General features: G+C 41.0%; 1 protein-coding gene across 6 annotated transcripts in view; it reads left to right on the forward strand.

Moving 5' to 3' along the window:
- Positions 1-21,268, forward strand: part of garre1 (granule associated Rac and RHOG effector 1) — a 200,728-nt gene that overhangs the window by 132,097 nt on the left and 47,363 nt on the right. For all 6 annotated transcript variants that reach the window (XM_048605757.1, XM_048605759.1, XM_048605760.1 and 3 more), the window contains 2 exons: positions 16,833-16,973; positions 18,072-18,167. In XM_048605757.1, coding sequence (XP_048461714.1) covers positions 16,833-16,973; positions 18,072-18,167 — 237 coding nt within the window. The remainder of the gene's footprint in view (positions 1-16,832; positions 16,974-18,071; positions 18,168-21,268) is intronic.

A 21,268-nucleotide genomic window follows, 5' to 3' on the forward strand; every position in this document is an offset into this window, starting at 1 on the left:
CCTAAGGGGCAGTGACCATAATATGATAGAAATGACCCTGCATTTTGAGAGGGAGAAGCTGGAATCAGATGTAACTGTATTATAATTGAGTAACGTAACTACAAAGAAGTGAGAGAGGTGATGGCCAGAGTTGATTGGAAAGGGAGCCTAGCAGGAAAGATGGTGAGGCAGCGATGCTGGAGTTTCTGGGGTAATTTGGGAGGCAATGCAGGAATTCATTGAAGAAAGAAGAAACCTATTAAAGGAAGGATGAGGCAACCATGGCTGCCAAGAGAAATCAGGAACAGCATAAAAGCAGCAAAAGAACATACCATGTATGAAGACTGGTTGGAACTCAAAGGATTCAGAAGCCTTTAAAAATCAGCAGAGGATAACCAAAAAAATGCAGTAAGAAGGAGAAGATGAAATATGGGAGTAAGTTAGCCAGTAATATAAAAGAAAATTAACTGACAGATTTTTTTTGATATAAAAAAAGCAGGTGAGGTGCAAAGTGGACATTGGACTGCTGGAGAAAAATGAGGTTGGAGAAGTACTATTGGGAACAAAGAAATGGTGGAGGAACTAAATAGATAATTCGCATCATTTTTAACAGGGTAAGACCCCAGCAGCATACCAGGACTTCAGCAGAGTCAGGGGTCAGAGTGTAGTGGCTATTACTAAGTAGAGGGTGCTGGGGAAGCTGAATGGTCTGAAGGCAGATAAATCACCCAGACAGGATGGACTACATCCCAGAGTTCTGAAGGAGACAGCTGAGGATATTGTAGAGATGTTGGTGATCTTTCAGGAATCACTGGAGTCGGGCAGTGTCGCAAACGACTGGAAAATGGCTAATATAACACCACTGTTTAAGAAGGGAGGGAGGCAGAAGACAAGAAACTTTAGGCTGGTTAGCCTGATCTTGGTTGTTGCTAAGATTTTAAAAGTCCATTATTAAGAATAAGATTGTGGAGTACTTGGAAGTACATGGTAAAATAGGGCTGAGTCAGCACAGCTTCATCAAGAGGAGGTCATGCCTAACAAATCTGGTAGAATTCTTTGAGGACTGGGGGCAGGTTTGACAAAGGAGAGCCAGTGAACGTGATCTGTTTGGATTTCCAGAAGGCCTTTGACAAGATGCTGCAGAAGAGGCTGCTAAGTAAGAGCCCATGGCATTAGGGGCAAGGAACTGGCGTGGATAGAGGATTGGCTGACTGGCAGAAGGCAGAGAGTAGGGATAAAGGGGTTTTTCTGAGGATGGCAGCTGATGACAAGTGCAGTTCCGCAGGGGTTAGTGTTGGGACCACAACTATTCACGTTATACATGAACCTTCTGGATGAAGCAGCTGAGGGCGTTGCTGCTAAGTTTGCAGATGACAAAGTTAGGTAGAGGCACAGATGGAGTTGAGGAAGCGGGGAGATTGCAAAAGCATTTAAACATATTGGGCAAGTGGGCAAAGAAATGGCCGATGGAATATAAATGGGAAAAGTGTGAAGTTATGCACTTTGGTAAGAAGAACGGAGGCATAAGCGCTTTCTAAATGGGGAGAGGCTTCAGAAATCTGAAGCGCAAAGGGATTTGGGACTCCTAGTTCAGGATTCTGTTAAGGTTAACATGTGGGTTCAGTTGGCAGTCAGGAAAACAAATGCAATCTTGAGACTCATTTCAAGAGGATTAGAAAACAAGAGATGTACTGCTGAGGTGGTATAAGTATCTGGGCAGACCACGTTTGGAACATTGTGAGCAGTTTAGGGCCCCTCTTCTAAGGAAAGATGCCCTGGCATCGGAGGGAGTCCAGAGGAGACTTAGAAGAATGATCCCGGGGATGAAGGGCTTGTCATGAGGAGCGGTTGAGGACTCTGGGTCTGTACTCGATGGAATTAAAAAGGATGAAGGGCAAATCGGATTGAAACTTACAGGATGCTGAGAAACCTGGATGGAGTGACCGTCGAGAAGATGTTTTCACTCATTGGAGAGACTAGGACACGGGAGCGCAGCCTCGGGGTGAAGTGACGACCCTTTAGAACTGAGATGAGGAATTTCTTCAGCCAGGGGGTGGTAATTCTGTGGGAATTCATTGCTGTAGAGGACTGTGGAGGCAGAGTCATTGACAATATTTAAGACAAAGATAGATAGGTTCTTGATTAGTAAGGTGATCAAGGGTTATGGGGAGAAGGTAGCAAAATGGCGTTGAGAAACATATCAGCCATGATCGGATGGTGGAGCACACTCAGTGGACTGACTGTTCTAATTTTGCTCCTATATTTAATGGTCTTAAGTAATGGTGTTTTGCTCCTACGTCTTATTGACTTAAAATGCTGCAACTCCATATTTAATAAGTACTATGGGTGTACCCTTACCATAGCAACTGTAACAGTTCATTCCCACCTTATGATCAAGTAATAGTGTGCAATAAATGTTTGTCTTACCATCTCATATGCCCACATTTCATGAATGATAAAGGTAAATATCACTAGCCCTTCAATGGGTTTTCTCCATTGACTTAGGCTAGTTATCTCATAACAGTATGTGGTGGGGTATGAGTGTCTATCTGGCGTGTTCCCACCATCCTTTGCTGATCCTTTCTCTCTGCTCTCTTGTGTTGTAAAATTTCTTGATAGAATATTATTTGCTATGTATAAATCAATTTGGATTTTTTAAGGACTTAGGTATTACAATTCAAACTTTTCTCCATTTAAATTTGAGAATATTCTGACTTTTCTTAAGATTAAAAACAGCAGAGGCATTCAAACCCTCATTTCGCTCATTCCTTGCCCTGCTCCACAATCGCAACAGAAGGTGACAATAGTAGTTGAACTAATATTTTGCAAAATAGCTATCCTCAAGAACTCAGCCTTGTGTTGAGTGAGAGTCTAGAGTTTGACTGAAAGTTAGCAGGCTTGAGTCAGGACATGTCAGAGCTGATTGACCTTTCCCAACCACCCAAGCATTGGCTGCTGATCTGAATTTTAGCTGTTTTAATTGCTCCATCACTGTTTGAGCAACACTGAGGCCATTTGTCCCCTGTTCACTCAGCTGAATCAGAACCAACTCAAGACTGAGTTGAGATTAAAACAGAGAATGCTGAAACCATTCATTAGGTCAGGCAGCATCTGTGGAGAGGGACGCATTGTTTATGTTTCAGTTCAATGAGATTTCAACAGAACAAGAGAAGATTAGAGATGTAACAGTTTTAAGCAAGTCCAAAGCAATGAAAAGGGGGAGAGAGGAAAGAACAAAAGTGATACATCTGGAGTAGGATGGAAGCAGGAGTAAATAATTAGCAAAAGTGATGATAGTGTAAATTTGGGTGGTAATAGAATGAATGAAGAAAATCATCTTTGGGCCCTCAAGGTCAATGATGTTCCACTTGGTGATGTTTAAAGTGGTTGTTGCCTTCACGAATGCTTCTTCTCCAGTTTGTGCGTTCTAGGGCAAGCAATTCCCATTTGTTGATGAGGATGTAGCATTGGAGTAGCAGTGCCAGTAAGATGGCGGTGGAGTAGGGCTTCTGAGCTCAGAGCCCATCCACTCCTCCCACTTTTCGTTTCTTTTTTTTTGTTTTTTTTTAAACTTACCTCTTCTTGAAGAGCTTGGTTGCGCAACAGCTTTGGCGATGTAGTGAGTGGGCCCAGCAGCAGGGACTTGAGGCGCTGGTGTCAGAGGCACGTTTAGTTTCTCAATGGCTTCTGCATCGTTGAGGTGGTCCTAGCGCAGATTCCTCGCTGCTGAGATGGAAGCGAGTTTGGGTTATTGGTGGCGTCTGTGTCCGGTGGAGGTGAGTTTGGGCCTGGTATGAGACCCAGCTGCATCAGCGAGGTGGGCCTGAAGTGGTCGCATGGTGGCAGCGGAATCGGGTTTGGGCTGGTGCAGTATTGGCGAAATCCAGCAAAGACTCACAAGATGGTGCTGAAGAGTGGCAACTATTGTTCCAACGCTGTGGCAAAGGGACTCGTTCCTGGTCACCAGGCCCATGGCCCATGACGGAGCAGTTAACAAGAAGGATTGTAAAGTTGAACATTTTTTCTTTTATTTTTTCATTTTTCTGCCTCTATACTGTATGTTTTGGTTTATTTTTCTGTGTTTTAAGATGGAGCCAGAGAGTAGTGAGATTGCACACTTTTCCCTAGTTTTGTAACAAAAGACATGTGATAATAAATAAATCAAATCAAATTTGATTAGGGAGATTTTGTGTTTCCTCTGAGCTAGTGATAACATACCATTGTAGAGCTCAGGGTAGAGCACTCTCATTTGCCACAGTGAATGAGATGACAATGGTTGTAGCCTAGCCTCTGAGTGTGTGCACAAATGTCACCTGTGTACCAGGCGCTGTGGGCACTGTGCAGTTCTGGCGCCTGGTGGTCACCAGCTTGTCTGTGAGGCACTGCCTGAGTCAGTCTGTCTTTTCAGAATCTTTGAGTTTCACAACATTGGGTCTCCTGTAGCAGAGCTTTTTCTGTCTCTGCCGGTTTGGCGCGAGATTAGTGGAAAGGGTAAAGTGGATTGGTTGGTCCAGCAGTTGATGGCTCCGAGTGTGCTGCGGATGATGTGGACAACTTTGCAGTCCCTTACTTGAACGATGATGTAGTCTGTTGGGTGCCAGTGCTTGAAGAGTGTTGCCATGAGGTCTTGTGCTTGCCCCTCCAGTGAAAGAGTGTTTGTTAAAGTTTCTAATCTGAGGTGCTGTTATTGGCAACAGCATTTGCAGTTATCAGTTGTGCTGCCTAAAATATTAAGCGCAGTGGTTATGGTCTCATATAGCTGAACTTGATGTTGAATCTGATGGACTGTCGAAGTCAATATCACCCTGCTTCTCTAATACTGCTCTACATGGAAGCAGAAATACTTTGTTTTTGTGCTTTCTCCAGTCATATGCCCTTTCATGGAAACCACAATAGTGCACACTGCTTCTGATTGGCATCCAATGCAAATTTAACATAACTTCTTTCCTGTTGAGTTCTATATCTGTTGCAGTACATTTGAGTGCTTTGCGCGCATTCATAATGCTGCTGCACTGTCCCGTGATGTTGCTTTGTTCATGTTCTTAATGCTACTTTCAGTCATTTATTTTTTTAAAACCCAATCCCTGGCCCAGATTTTCCCACCTCTGGATAGTCAGATACTGAACGTACCCTGATAAGCTTTACCGACATTGTAACCTGTTGACTTTCTCCAAAGAACACAATAGTATAAATATCGCCAGCATTATAAATAATTGAATACATGTGTGTCTTACTAGCGGAAGTCTTATGAATTTTAAAATCTTCCTCATTTGTCCATCTGTGATTCTACTTGAGTTCTCTGCCTGAACCACGTCCACGGCCAAAGAGGAATGTTCTGAATCTACACCAGCTGAACCAGACTCTAACCCTGTGTTCACACCAATCTGATCCACAACGATCAACTGTCCAACCACTCCCATTGAGTCTGAGTTGTTGTGGCAATATAAGTTTATACATGCATGTTTAGGCTGCAGCTGTGGATAGTAGAGGCCTCAATTTCTTACCATCATGTGGCTGATGAGAAATTTCTTCTGCTCTTACTGCTAGCTGTTGGCATGTGTTGGAAAGGTTTACAAATTGAGACTCCACCTGTTTGGCTGCATTATAAATTCATGTTCCATGGGAACTGGACATTTTAGCACATGGCATGCGGCTGTTGCTGGTTAGACTGGCATTTCTTATCCATCCCCATTTGTCCAGAAGGCATTTGAGTCAACCATGGTGCTGTGGATCTGGAGTCACATGTAGGCCAGACTAGTTGGGGATTGCAGTTTCCTTCCTTAAACAACATTAGTGAACCAGATGGGTTTTCAAACAATCCCAAAAGGGTTTGTGGTCGTTATTAGACCTTTAGTTTGAGATTTTTGCTTAATTAAAATTTTACTATCTGCCATGGTAGGATTCAAGCCCAGGTCCCCAGAACATTACCTGAATCTCTGGATAATATCACTAGGCCATTGTCTCCCCTTATTTCCTCCTCCTCCTCCTCTATCTCCATTCCCTCAAAAAAAATGCAACGGATACTGAGACCAAGTGGTATTTTCATGACTTCTTGACGGGGGTCCAATAACTCAACTTCAAACCAGTGTTCAAAACATGACATTTTCTTGGTCTTGGTGCTTCAGCTAAGCATTTGTCAAATGCACATAGGGGTGTGTGTATTTTAAGATGCATTGCCATCCTATGCTGTAACATTTGTTCGAATAGCAAGTGTTGTTCTCAAGGTGTTCTGAGCTGATTTTTTTGTGCTGCCAGATGTCTGAACTGATTTGCTTATCTCCTCAGACAAGCCTGTAGACTTGAGCAGATTTCCTTTGGCGAACATTTCTGTCCACAGTTTCTGCTTTTGCGTTGTTTCATTTATCCCAGATTGCAATGACTTTTTTCTGAGAAGAAAATAATATTATAAAATGATACTTTACGAATGTATTTAAAATATCACAAGCTTCAATTCTGGTGATTTATTTTTAAATCAAGGACAGATAATGTAATGGTTTTTATTACTCAATGCTTTGCTTGGGAATGGATGGGTGAGGAAGAGGAATGTCTCCTGCCCGGATATCCTAATCATACTGCACTCATTGTGAATGTTTGTTTGTTTTATCTTAATTATATGCCTTCCCTTCAAACCCACACTGCTGAGAATATTTTAAACAAAAATGGCTAACCTTACATCATTCAGCCATTCCCTCCATGTGAAAAAGCTTGTTTGAGTTTATACATATTTGGTTGCTTAATCCATTTACATTCCCTTTTCTGAATGCTGTTAGTATTATGGCAAGTGAAATAACTTAAGCATTTAAAAAATTAAATACAAAAGAAAAGTACTGGAAAAACATAGCAGGTCTGGCAGCATCTGTGGAGAGAAAGCAGAGCTAATGCTTCATCAGAACTGATTGTAGCTGGGAGAAGGTTGGTATATATGCTAAAGATGGGGGTGGAGTAAACAATAGGTTGAGAAGGAGCCTGGAGAGAGGGAGGGGGGAAACAGTTGAGCAAACAAGGGAATGGGTAAAGGTCAGCCTGGGGAGAATGAATAGCTGATAATGGAGACCCATTAGTAGCTGACAATGGGTAGTTTGAGAGAGCAGCCAATGTGATGACAAGGTGTGTGGAGTTGGGGGAAGTTCATTAGAGAAAGTGATCGAGCCTTAAAATTGTTGATCTCGACATTAAGTTCAAAAAGCTGTAAAATTCCTAAATGGAAAATGAGGTGCTGTTCTTCTAGCTTCTAATGACCATTTCATATTTGCAAGCTCATGTTTCACACTTTGCCTGAAGGGGAAACATTTCTTTCTAAGTGTACCTTATCTAAACTGCATAAAAATCTAAAGACCTCTAACAGGTCACCTCCGAGCCTTCTGCTGGGAGTGAGAAAAGCATTAGCTGTCTGGCTTATTTGGCTGGTACTTGAAGGCAGCAATATAGTCCTTCTGTCAATGCAATTTAATCAAACGAAGCTGAAGCTCCAGCAAATAGGTATCCAAAAGCAAAGTGTTAACATTTATCAGTTCTTTTTCAAAATAGAGACAAACTTTCTGAATAGAAATTAGCCAGACTACGGTGACCACTGTCAGTTGTCATAAAATTCCGTCTAGTTCACGCATGTCCTTCAGAGAAGGAAATCTACCAACTTTACCTGGTCTGGCCTACATAGAACTCCAGACCCACAGCTGTGTGTTTGACTCCTAACTGCATTCTTGGCAGTAGTCAATCTGTTTCAAAATTTCCAGTTGGCAGGCTCCAGCCACCTCCTCTTCAATCCCTTTACACAACATCAGGACGGCCTCAGGGCAGTCCACTCCTTCCTAGAAAAAGGCCTGAATGGTCCCCATCTACCATCCTGCTCCATCTCATCCTCACTTTGACTAACTTCTCCTTTAACTACTCTCACTTGCTTCAGGTCAAAGGTATGGCCACGGGTACCTGCATGGGGCTCAGTTATGTCTGTGTCTTTGTAGGGTTCCAATCATAGTCGGGGCCCCACCCACAACTCTTCCTCTGGTACATTGATGACATCATTGGTGCTGATTTCCTCTCTCATTGCAATTGAAAACATTTACCAATTTCACTTCCAATTTCACTGCTTTCACCTTCACCTGCTCCATCTCTGACTCCTCCCTTTCCTTCATTGACATGTCTATTTCCATTTCTGGGGACAGGCTGGCCACTGAAATCCATTACAAATGCACCAACTCCCACAGTTATCTTGACTATACATCCTCACATCCTGCTACCTGGAAAGACTCTTCCATTCTCTCAGTTTTTCCGCCTCCATTGCATCTGCTCTGATGATGCCAGCCCTGACAAGGGGGCCTCCAAATGTCCACCTTCTTTCTCAACTGAGAATTCCCCGGGGTTGACAGGGCCCTCAACCCATCTCCCACACTTCTGGCGTCACGGCTTCTCTTCCCTCCCACAATAGTGATTGAATCCTCCTGGTCCTTACCACCCTACCAGCATTCCATTCAAAAGATTATTAGCTACCATTTCTACCATCTCGAGTGGGATGCCACCACCAGAGACATATTCTCCCCTCCTCCCTTGACATTCTTCCAGAGGGATTGTTCCCTCTGGGACACCATGGTTCACTCTTTCTCTACTCCTAATATCTCCCCTTGCAACTGCAGAAGGTGCTATACCTCCCCATTCACTTCCTCCCTGCTCACTATTCAAGGCTCCAGATGCAGCTTCTAGGTGAAGCAATGATTTACCTGCACTTCACTCAATCTTGTCTCCTCTACTTTGGGCAGACGAAGCACAGATTAGGCAACCGCTTTGCAGAACACCCACATTCTGTCTACAAAAGTGCCCCTGAACTTCCTGTTGCCTGATATTTCAACACACCACCATGTTCCCTGGCAAACATTTCTGTCTCAAGCTTGCTGCAGTGCTCCAGTGAAGCTCAGCGCAAGCTGGAAGAACAGTGTCTCATTTTCTGCTTGGAGATCCTGCGACCTTTAGATGCTGTAAGTAATGTCCTGTATGATTGGAAATGTCTTTGGTTTTGCAGCTGCAGAGAATGCCACATTACAATATTTGTGTTTTCTTTGTATGTAAAGATTGTACAGAAAAGCTGTACTACCTGCAAATGTACATAAAGATAGATTTTTATGAGTAAAGGATCCTTTTGCAATTTTAAAAAAAAAGAGGCACCTGTGGATGCTGTGTTACAAGAGATAGTCACAACCCTTAGATTAACTACCCTGAATGGGCCAGTGGACCTCAGGGACAGGAGGATGTGTTTGAGTGAAGCAATTGGAGGAATCTAGAGGATAGTGTTGCAGGCGCCTCAGCCCTTGTCCGACAGCTTTGAGATTCTTGCTCACTGTGGGGACAAAAGCAATGACTTAGAGGGAGGATGAGCAAATTGACCATAACAGCATGGTATAGGGAGCCATTCAAGTTGGGGCGAGAAAAGATAATATAGTTGTAATCGGGAGTAGTATAGTTAGGGGCATAGACACTGTTCTCTGTGGCCAGGATCGAGAGTCCCTGAAGGCTGTGTCGCCTGCCTGGTGCCTGGGTTCAGGATAGCTGACACAGGTTACAGAGAAACTTCAAGTGACAGGGGAAAGGTCCAGTTGTTATGGTCCACATAGATGTCAATAATATAGCTACAACGAAGAAAGAGGCTCTACTGAAGGAGCATGAGCAGCTAGGGGCAAGTTAAAATAAGAAGCAAAAAGGTGGTATTCTTCGGATTACTACTGCCACAAGCTATTTAGCACAAGGTGAATAAGATTAAAGAGGTAAATGCATGGCTCAAATATTGGTGTGGGAGAAATGGATTTGAATTCGTGGGACATGGGCACCAATACTGGGGAAGGAGAGGCTGTTTTGTTGGAATGGGTTCCACCTGAATCATGCTGGAACCAGAGTCCTGGCAAATCACATAGCTACGGCCATGGATAGGGCCTTAAAATAAAGAGTGGGATGGGGGAGGGTGTTCATTTGCATGGAAAATTAGACAATCAAAGATAAAAGAGAAGGTAGGAGTGTGGGTTAACATTGGGCCTAATTGTTATCAGACAATAAAAGAAAGGGACACTCAAGGAATCCAAAATGTTAGGGACATCTGGGAATAGAACAAACTTAAAGGCTCTGCATCCAATTGCATGAAACATTTGGAATAAGATTAAAGAGTTAACACTGCCAATAGAAACAAAAGGGTATGATTTGATGGTGATAACTGAGATGTGGTTGCAGGGAGACCGGGTTTAGGAATTGAATATCCAAAGGTACTCAGTGTTTCAGAAGGATAGGCAGGAAAGAAAAGGAGCTGGAGTAACTTTGTTAGTAAAGGAAGAGATCAGTGCTGTAGTGAGAAATGATATAGGCACTGGAGACCAAGATGCACTTTCAGTCTGGGTAGAAATCAATAATAACAAGGGAAAAAATGTCTCTGGTGGGAGTCATCTGCAGGTCCCCAAACAGTAGTCCCATAGGAGGACACAGTATAAACCAGAAAATAATCTGGGCTTGTTAGAAAGGAATAGCAATAATCATTGGTGATTTTAATATGCATACAGACTGGATTAAACAACTTGGCAAGGCAACTTACAGAGCAGTTATCTGGACAACTTACAGGATACTGAGAGGCCTAGATAGACTGGACATTGAGAAGATGTTTCCACTGGCACAGGAGACTAGGATTTGGGGCACAGCCTCTGGGTGAAAGGATTACCCTTTAGATCTGAGATGTGGAGGAATTTCTTCAGCCAAGGGGTGATGAACTCTGTGGAATTCATTGCTACAGAGGGCTGTGGTGGCCAATTCATTGAGTTTTTTTTCTCTCTATTCATTTATGAGATGTGGGCATCGCTGGCTGGCCAGCATTTCTTACTCATCCCTAGTTGCCCTTGAGACAACAGACAAAAGGGGCATGACAGTTATACTGAATAAAGGCGACTATGTCTCCAAGGCACAGGCACTGCTCGCTGATGAAAACACATACCGGCCAGTACAAACTGACCTGACACTGCAACTAGGCAACAAAATCCTCTACACGCTAAAAAGACTTAAACAGACCGGACAGATCAACAAAGCAGACTTCTTAAGAATGAAACCCGAAGGAACTAACACACCCCGATTCTACGTCCTCCCGAAAGTACACAAGCCGGAAGTACCCCTTGGACCCATAGTCTCCCTACCAGGCACTCCATCACACAGATTAGCCAAGGAACTACAAAGGAGACTCAGGCACATAGTCAACAACTCACCCCACTCAATCCACTCAGCCCAAGAATTCCTCAACTCCATCAAAGACATAAGGATAGATGACGAGGAGACCATGATATCGTTTGATGTCACTGCCCTATTCACATCAATAGACATACCACTAGCAAGGGAAACAATGACAGCACTACTGGAACAAGAGCAAGGCGCCAGTGAAACCACCTGCACAGACAACTTGTTTACAGTTTCTTAATTTCTGCTCCATCCCTTCTTGAATAAAGCTGTTATGTTTGCATTTTTACAAACCACTGGAACGCTTTCTGCATCCAGGGAATATTATAACTGCTGCCAGTTCCTGTAAGATCTTAGGATATAGGCATCAGGCCTTGGGACTTGCCTGCCTTCATATCCCAATAGTTTGTTCAGTGTGTTTTCCCTAGTGATGATGATTGTTTTAAGTTTCCTCCCTTTCTATAACCTCTGCATTACCTGTTACTATTGGGATGGTATTAGTATCCGTTACTGCTATTTCCATGTTGCCTGCTACTATTTTTCCTTTTATATACTTATGCTTTTGCTGTCTGTTTTATATTTTGTGCTAGTTTTCTGTTATAATTTACCTTTGCTATTTATAATACATTTTTATAATCCTTTGTTGACTTTTAAAAGTTTTCCAGTCTTCCAATCTGTCACTTACCTTTGCAATAGGATTTGCCTTAGTTTTTATCTTTATGTTAACTTTAATTTCCTTGCTTAGTCATGGCTGTTGTTTCTCCCATCTTACAATTTTTCATCCTCTTTGGAATGTAATTTAGTTGGAAGAAATTGAGTATTTCCAAAACACATGCCGCTGCTTATCAGCTGTCCTAATTTTTAGTCATCCTGCCTTTGTTTAATCCAAACCTCTTGTGTGTGATTCCAGTTCTCACACTCAAACTGAAATTGAAATTCTAGCATGCTAAGACCACTCTTCCCTAACAAGTCATTTACTGTGAGAGCATTAATTAATCCCACATCATTTCACAATACCAAATCCAGAGTGGCCTGCTTTCTGGTTGGTTTCCCAACATATTGCTCCAAGAAGCAATCTCTAATACATTCAATGAACTCTACTTCGAGTTGCCAGCCGCTCCTCACGTGACAAGCCTTTTATCCCAGGATCATTCTTGTAAACCTCCTCTGGATCCCCTCTGATGCCAGCATATTCTTCCTTAGATATGGGGCCTAAAGCTGGAAATGGCAGAGACACTGAATCAATATTTTGTCTCCAGCTTCACAGTGAAGGATGCTAGTACCATCCCAATAGTAACAGGTAATGCAGAGGTGATCAAAAGGGAGGAAACTTAGAACAATCATCATCACTAGATGTTGTCTGACCAGAGCTTATACAGCCTCAGCAGTACATCCCTTGCTTTTGTATTCTAGCCCTGTTGAAAGGAATGTCAACATTACATTTGCCTTCTTAACCTGCAGGTTCAATTGGTGGTTAACAGTAAGAGAATCCTGAACTAGGACTCCCAAGTCCCTTTGCACTTCAGATTTCTGAAGCCTTTCCCTGTTTAGAAAATAGTCTGCACATCTATTCCTCCTACCAAAATGTATAACTTCACATTTGCCATGTTGTATTCCATCTACCACTTCTTTGCTCACTCTCCTGGCCTGTCCAAATCCTTCTGCAGCCTCCCTGCTGCCTCAACACTACCTAACCCCCCTCCTATCTTTGTTGCGTTTGCAAACTTGGCAACAATGCCCTCAGTTCTTTCATCTAGATAGTTAATTTATAATGTGAATAGTTGAAGTATATAAGATACTAAAGGGTTTGACAAAGTAAACGTAGAAAGGGTGTTTCCTCTTGTGGGGCAATTTAGAACGAGGGATCATAATTTTAGGATAAGGAGTAGCAGATTTAAAACAGATGAGGAGAAATTACTTCTTTCAGAGGATCATGAATCTATGGTGTTCACTACCCCAGAGTGTGGCGAATGCTGGGACATTTAATGAGGATATAGACAGATTTTTAAGTAGAAATTGGTTGAAGCATTATGGAGAGTGGGCAGGAAAGTGGAGTTGAGGCTGAGAGAAGATCTTGATCATTATCTTATTGAATGGTGGAGCAGGCTGGAGGGGCTGAACTGCTTAATCCTGCTTTTAGTTCTTATGTTCTTATTTCTAGCGAATAACCTGTTTGTTTATATGTGCTGTAAAATCAATTTAGATCTACGTTTAGATATTCTAACGTTGTGCAATACCTAGTAAAGTACTCCTGACCTTGGACAGGGAGACGATCAAAGCAGTTAAGATTTTTTTAAAGAGTAATTGAAAATTGCTTTGATATAAAGTTCAGATTCAAGCTTGACAAATAAACTCAAATATTGTTGCAACTTCAACAAAACCATGTTTGAAACTTGCAGCAAGGAAAAAGAAACAAACATTTTCTATAAGCAATAATTTCTCTGCTGCACACAAGAACAAACAAGTGATGTAATCATTCATTCTTCTTTGCAGTGAAAAGCTACATTTGATTAAATCTGATGATCTGCATGAGAAATTTTTTTATGAAGTTATTCAGTTGTTTTCAAATCATGTGGGAAAGGCAGACTCTGGATGTCCTGTTACATCGCGAGGAATTATTTTGTTTCAAGATGTTTCCAGCATAAGTATGGCTGTATGAACTGTGATATCTGAGAGTTGCAGGCTTAGATATGAGAGAGACCCTCCTCCCTTTTAATCGTGCTGGCACTAAAAAGTATCAACTGCAAAACCCAGGCTACTGAGAAAGCCTGAGGCCTTGAAATAAAAACTTAATGTCAGTGAAATGCCTTCAAACATCATTGTCAATCATGTTTTAAGCAAAATTTACTTTTTGAATGGTTACAGGATGGGTGTTGGGGGCACCGCCCAAGTGTTCTGCACTAAAGAAAATTAAAAGGAGATATAATGAAGGTGTTCAAGATTATTAGAAGATTTGAAAGGGTAGGTAAAGAAAGGAACTGCTCCCCTTAATGGGGGAATCCCAAACAAAGGAGCATAATCTCAAAATTAGAGCTAAGCTTTTCACAGGAAGGACATCTTCTCCTAAAGAGTAGTGTAGATCTGGGATCGCTTCCCAAAAAGCTGCTGGAAATCAGATGAAAATTTCAAAACTGACTTTTGTTAGTTATAGAGACATAGAGTCAAACAGCATAGAAACAGACCCTTCGCTCCAACTCGTCTATGCCGACCAAGTTTCCTAAACTAAAGTCGTGCCACTTGCATGCGTTTGGCCCATATCCCTCTAAACCTTTCCAATCATGCACTTTTCCAAATGTCTTTTAAATGATGTAACTATACTTACACCTACCATTTCCTCTGGCAGTTCATTCCATGGACGAACCACCATCTGTGTGAAAATGTTGCCCCTCAGGACCCATTTAAGTCTTTCTCCTCTCACTTTAAACCTATGCCCCCTAGTTTTGAACTCCCAGCCTAGGGAGACGACCTCTGCTATTCACCTTATCTATGCCCCTCATGATTTTATAAACCTCAACTACTACACTCCTATGGAAAAACAGCCCCAGCCTATCTTTATAACTCAAACCCTCCAGACTTGGCAACATCATGGTGAATCTTTTCTGAACCCTCTCCAATTTAATAATGTCCTTTCCAGGGCGACCAGAACTGTACACAATACTTCAAAAGTGGCCTCACCAACATTGCATACAACCTCAACATGACTTCCCAACTGGAATACTCCGTGGTCTGAGCAATGAAAGCGAGCGTGCTAATTGCTTTCTTAATCACCCTGTGATGTAACTTTTGAAGAACTATGTACCTGAACCCCCTGGGTCTCTTTGTTCAACAACACCACTCAGGGTCCTACCATTAGCTGTATAAGCCCTGCCCTTGATTCTTTTACCAAAATGCAATACCTCGCATTTATCCAAATTAAAAGCCATCTTACCACTCCTCAGCCCGTTTGATCAAGATCCCTTTGTAATCTTAGATAACTTTCTTTATTGTCAACAATACCACCAATAACAAAAACAGAAATTACTGGAAAAGCTCAGCAGATCTGGCTGCATCTGTGGAGAGAAGTCAGAGTTAACATTTCGGGTTGAGTGACCCTTCCTCAGAGCACTATATATGGGATATGGATTCACTCTGAACAGAAGGAAAAGACAAACAAATGACCAATCTTTCTATTTTCCATAGAACTTCAACAAAACCATCAGATTGTTCCTTAAACACCCATCAAAATGAAGTAGAATAAGATTTTGACCAAGTCAGGATTTCATGCTGCAGGGTCATTTCTATGTAGCTTAGCAGCTGATGTGTATTAATTGGCCGCAAGCTGTGAATTGTGTTGTCTGTGTACACAAAGTGTTCCTTAGATTACACGCAAAGGGAGCATTTGCCCCATTGTGCTTTAGGCCTCTGCAATATTTCCACATCTATGACACAAAAACAAAGTTGCTGGAAAAGCTCAGCAGGTCTGGCTGCATTTGTGAAGAAACGTTTCGGGTCCGGTGACCCTTCCTTCCACATCTATATTCAACTTGTCTTTGAAAGATGTTGAATCTGCCTCCACGATACATCCTATTCATGAATTCCAGACCACAGCAAATCACTGATCATATTTTAAACAAATATTTATGTAACATTAAAATTCAATAAAGCTACAATGGAAGGGCTTGGGTACTCAAATTTAAACTAATATGGCAAGAAGAATAGGAAAATCATGAATGCAAAATTAGAAACTTCACAGGGCAATAAATCACATGCAGTTAAGCAATGTTAAGGCAAAGTTAAGCAAGAAAGGCAAATTGGTTAAGAGGCTAAGCAATTTATCATAATAAAAAACAAACTGAAGTTGTAAAGCATAGGGGTTAAAGGATCAAAGAATTTCAACCAAAACACACACTAATGCTGACAATACGTGAACCAAAATTGGAAATTAGGATTAGTGATTAAAATAGAAAATTATGGGAATCTCATAACGAAACTTGAAAACAGCTGAGTCGGAATAGCAATAAAGACACTATACATAAAATTTGAGGATAGAAAATGAGATATAGCACATAACAATATTGGAAACTAATATTAGCAGAACTTGCAAATTCACAGGAGCATAAAACAGGCCACCTGTGGATGCACTCCAACTGTAATTCTGTTTTAAGTATGAAGTGAGCAGGATTATTCTGCCCAATGTCCTGGCCAGTATTTGTCCTGAATCAGTATCACTATGACTGGCTATTGTCTTTTTGAAAGCTTGTAGTGTGTAAATTTGCTGTTGTGTTTCCAACATCAGTAACTGCACTTTAAAAATATTTCATTGTCTGTAAAGCACTTCCTGAAATTGAGATCGATGCCATATAAATGAAAGACATTTTCTTTTAGCCGTTATCTGATTGAAAAGTGAAACAGATTTGAGGGGGTGCATGACCTCTTTTCCTATTTATCGAAGAGTGGAATTGCTCTCTGTTCAAGAAAGCTAATTGTATCGATACTAATACAGCAAAATACAGCAGTTGCTGGAAATTTTAAGTAAAAACAGGGTGGAGTTCTGATGAAGTATTATCGAACTGAAATGTTAACTCTGTTTGTTTCTTTCTGCAGGTGCTGCATGACCTACTAGTGATTCCAAGTTTTCTGTTTTAATTTTAAATTGTAATGATGTTTGCTTTTATTTTTGAAAGGCGACTTCTCGGCTTCGTGAGAAAGGAGGTGATGGATGCCTGGCTGGTATTGAAGTACAGCAGCTGTTCTGTTCTCAAACCACCACGATTCCTGAGCATCAGCTGAAAGATTTAAATATGAAGATTGACAGTGCTTTGCAAGTGAGTAACTCCGTAAAACCAGAATTGTAACACTGAAGTATTGGTGTACGATAAACATGCACATCCTCCACCACCAGTGCACCATGACCACAATGTGCATAATCACAAAAGGCACTCAACAGTCTTCAAAATTCTTTTGACAACAATGTTGTGAATCATTTTGAATTGAAGGTGTTGTAGGATCTGACAGTATGAGCTGTGACTTGGAGCTGATCGTAGGTATGTGTAGCAGCATTCTCATATGATAATTTATTCAAAGTCCAAATTTGAGAGGATTTGATATTTAATGTATTTGCTTCATTCATCAGTGGAAGATTCAGATCTGAATTTTTTTTTAGTTGAGAAAAACAACTTTTTCCTAACTTCAACTCTGGCTAGGAGATTTGCCCATGTCTGCATAACATTGTCAAGTCTCTGAAAACTCATGTAGTCTATTTAAAAAAAAAAGATAATTAGATGTATGGAAGGCATGGATCAGGATACTTAATGTTGCTTTGAGCAAGCCATTTACAAAATAAGTAACTCTCCAAACAGTAGCATTTTACTGGCTGTTCTTTTTAAACAGGCTCCTGACACTGTTAAATCATTTTCATGCTTCATGTGTGATGTGGAAAATGGTATTACAGATTTTCTGGTTGCAAACTTGGATAGTGTCTGGATGGAATGTTCTCGGCTGTATAGCGCTAGGCGTGTTGCTGGGTGCAACTTGAGATGATGATTTCAAAGGCCTTCTGTATTGGTCTTTTATTTTAGATATAAGTATTTGTGAAACAGCTCCCACTGTTTATGCTGCTATATTTGGTTTCCTTATTGTCACTGGATCAAATGCTGTAAGCACTGAGGGTGTACCTACACCCCATGAACTGCACCAGTGCAAGAATGCAGCTTACTACCGTGATATCAAGGGTAATAAATGTTGGCAGTGCTGATGACACCCAAACGTATGAACAGGGAAGACTTATGTGACAGATGCACCAAGATAAACTTGTTGGGCTGTTTCTGTGCGGTATGTTACATTAATGTATCGTTCACATTAACTTTGCTGTTTCATTGAAGGTTTAGATCAATATATGCTAACTTTTCTGATTGTCTTTTTAGGCTTACAAAGTTGCTTTGGAAAGCTTGGGTCATTGTGAGTATGCGATGAAGGCTGGCTTCCACCTGAACCCTAAAGCGATTGAATCATCTTTACAGGCAAGTAAAAATTTTTGTAATCTAATGTGTGGTTTGTAACGTGTATATGCTGGGCACTGAATTGGTGTGAAGGCAGATCTTGGCTGGATAAAGAGCAGGTGCCCCCAAAAAAGAGTGAAAATGGAGGGTATAATGTCAGCCTGGCAGCACATACTTTACCTGCTCCTTTACTATGAAACTGCTGAATAGTTGGTACTTTCAATTAAAAGTCTGAGAATTGACATCTGGTGGTAAAGAATAAGCACTGCATGTGTTGAATTAGGTTTGTCAGCATTCTACAGTTTTTAGAGCTCATGACTAATAGAAACAGCTCATGATTTATTCTCAATAGTCGATGTTGAACAGAGACTTTGTCTGGATCTCTTAAAAATCTAAAAAGTGCAATTTCTGTAACAAATCAGAAAAAATGAAAGTTCCAATAACAATGACAGTTCGTTTTATAGAATTATAGCATCACACAGGATGGAAGGAAACCATTCAGCTCATCATTCCAGTGCTCAATATTTGAAAGTGTTGTCTGATCAGTCCTATTCCCCTGCTTCTCACTGCCCCAAACTTTCCACATATATAGCTGATTTGCTTTAAAAAGATGTTATTGATTCTGCTTCCATCATTCTTTCTGGCTATTTTGTTTTTCCTTTGTGTCACCTCTGTTTCTTTTCCTTTGCAAGTCTGTGCCCAGTGATTACTGGTCTTCTGCCACTGCAAACAGTTCCCTTTAATATGCTCCATCAAATCTTTCATGCATTTGAATCCCTTTGCCAGATCTTCCTTTAACCTTCTCTGTCACAAGCAGAACAATCCCAAATTCCACAATCTCTCCCACATACCTGAGTCCCCCATCCCAGGTAGCATCCTGGTATCTGGTCCCTTCAGCATAATAAAATGCCTCAAGGTGCCTCATGTGCATTATCAGTCAAAAATAAGTTGACATCTGTGAAGAGAACATTGAATTAGTCTCATCTGTTAAACTCCTACTATTCACATGTACCCCATTCCAGAATTCAGTCACCCACAATTTTCATTTTGCACATAGATCATACGATGGAAAAATGGCCATAAAAATGAAACAAAGATGTTGAAAGCCTTGAAATGGACCTTATGTGCAGACATTTTAATTGGTCATTCTGTATTTCTGGGCCTGTGATTTATGCTCTGCACATGAGCCCACAATGTTGTACAGTGTAGTTATCTGTGATGCACTAACTTCACCTTTTATGAAAAGATCACTGTCATGCGTTTTCTATTTTCTTTGTCAATGAGCACTATTTCTCCACTGGAAAATCTTCATAGGCTGTAAGCAAATTGTTTTAAATGAATTTTAGCTTACCGTGGGTGTTTTACGTACTAAAATTTTGTTTGGCTGCAACCTGTACCACAGACTGTCATACTGCTTGAGATTTTGTTATTTGTGATGTTCTCAGGAAATATGCCCCTACGATGGCAGAACATCACTGTATAGCTCTTTATTTAAACTGGCATAAACCCAACAGTTCATTAGACTATGCACAATGAAGAGATTTGTTTTTAAAAATAAATTATCCCTGACATTATGTTTGAAAACAGCATGTGGACAGCAATTTATAATCAACAATCATAATCTACAATTTGCAATTTAAATTACAACATTTACAATTTTAAAAGGAAAAAACTTTTCTGTACACATAAAGTCAAGCCATAGTTGCAGACAGCAGAAATTTGATACTAAAATATTCATGTGCACAAGGGATAAACTGTAACACCAGGAGCATCCAACCATGGGGAAAGCTGTTGCTGATACTAAAACGTGTCCAGAATTCTGATTTAGGGTTTATCCATCATTGATGCAACAGCACGAAGTCAGCCGTCTTTGAGCCTCCAAACCCACAAAATTCAAAGAAGGGGTCAAAAGTATGAAAAATTTCAGTGCATACAGAAAAGAGTTGCCTGAGCTGGGTTGGCAGAATCTTACTCAATTGGTACTCTGTCATGAACTGAGTAACCAGGAGACCAGGGCCCACTTCTGACAAACTTGTATTGAACCTTACTGAGTGACAATAGTATGACTTGTACTTTTTATTTAAATAAGGATGGAGGATGATGATCATCAACAGAGGAGCTGAATATTATTTAAATGGAGAAAGACTTCAGGAAGCTACAGCAACAAAGAGATTTAGGAGTCCACATGCATAAATCACAAAAAATTAGCATCCAATTCAGCAGTTAATGGGTATGGTAAATGAATGTCAGCCTTTATTTTAAAAGGAATGGATGATAAAAATATGGAACTCTTGCTAGAACTATGCAAGTTAGACCACATTTGGAATACTTTGAATAGGCTTGTTCCCCTTATCTAAGGAAAAAAATAATGGCATTGGAAGCAGTCGAGAGAAGTTTCACTAGGTTGATCATGGGGGTGGAGAGATTTTTTTTTTAAAGTTTATTCATGGGCTGGAGCATCACTAACTGGGCCAGCATTTATTGCCCATCACATAGTTGCCCTTGCGAAGGTAGTAGTGAGCCACAACCAGTCTTGAACCATTACATTCCATGTCCTGCGGTGATACCCACAATGCCCTTAGGGAGGGAATTCCAGGATTTGACACAGTAACAATGAAGAAATGGTAATATATTTCCAAGTCAGGATGGTGAGTGGCTTGGAGGGGAACTTGCAGATGGTGGTGTTTCCAAGTGTTCTCATGCTGTCCTTGTCCTTCTAGATGGAAGTGGTTGTGGGGATTGTGGGTGCTGTCTAAGGAGTCTTGGTGATTGTCTTATGAGAAGACGTTGCATAGTTTATGCCTGTATTAATTGGAATTGAGAGGAGTGAGTAGTGACCTTGCAAACCAAAAGGCATAATCTCAGAATTATCTCTGATTATGACAGAGGTGAAAAGGAATTTGTTCTGTCAGACAGTAGTGAATCTATAGAATTCTTTACTACAGAGGGCTGTCAAGTTTGGGGTTGTTAAGTATATTCAAGGCTGAGGCAAAATTTTAATCTTAGGGGAATCATAAATATGGGGAAAAGTCAGGAAAGTGGAGTTGAGAATTCAGATCAACCGTGATTTCATTGAATGGTGGAGCAGACACACTGAGCCAAATGGCCGCCTTCTGCTTTTA

This window comes from Rhincodon typus, chromosome 15 (assembly GCF_021869965.1).
Source record: "Rhincodon typus isolate 14 chromosome 15, sRhiTyp1.1, whole genome shotgun sequence".
In the NCBI taxonomy this organism is placed as follows: Eukaryota; Metazoa; Chordata; class Chondrichthyes; order Orectolobiformes; family Rhincodontidae; genus Rhincodon; species Rhincodon typus.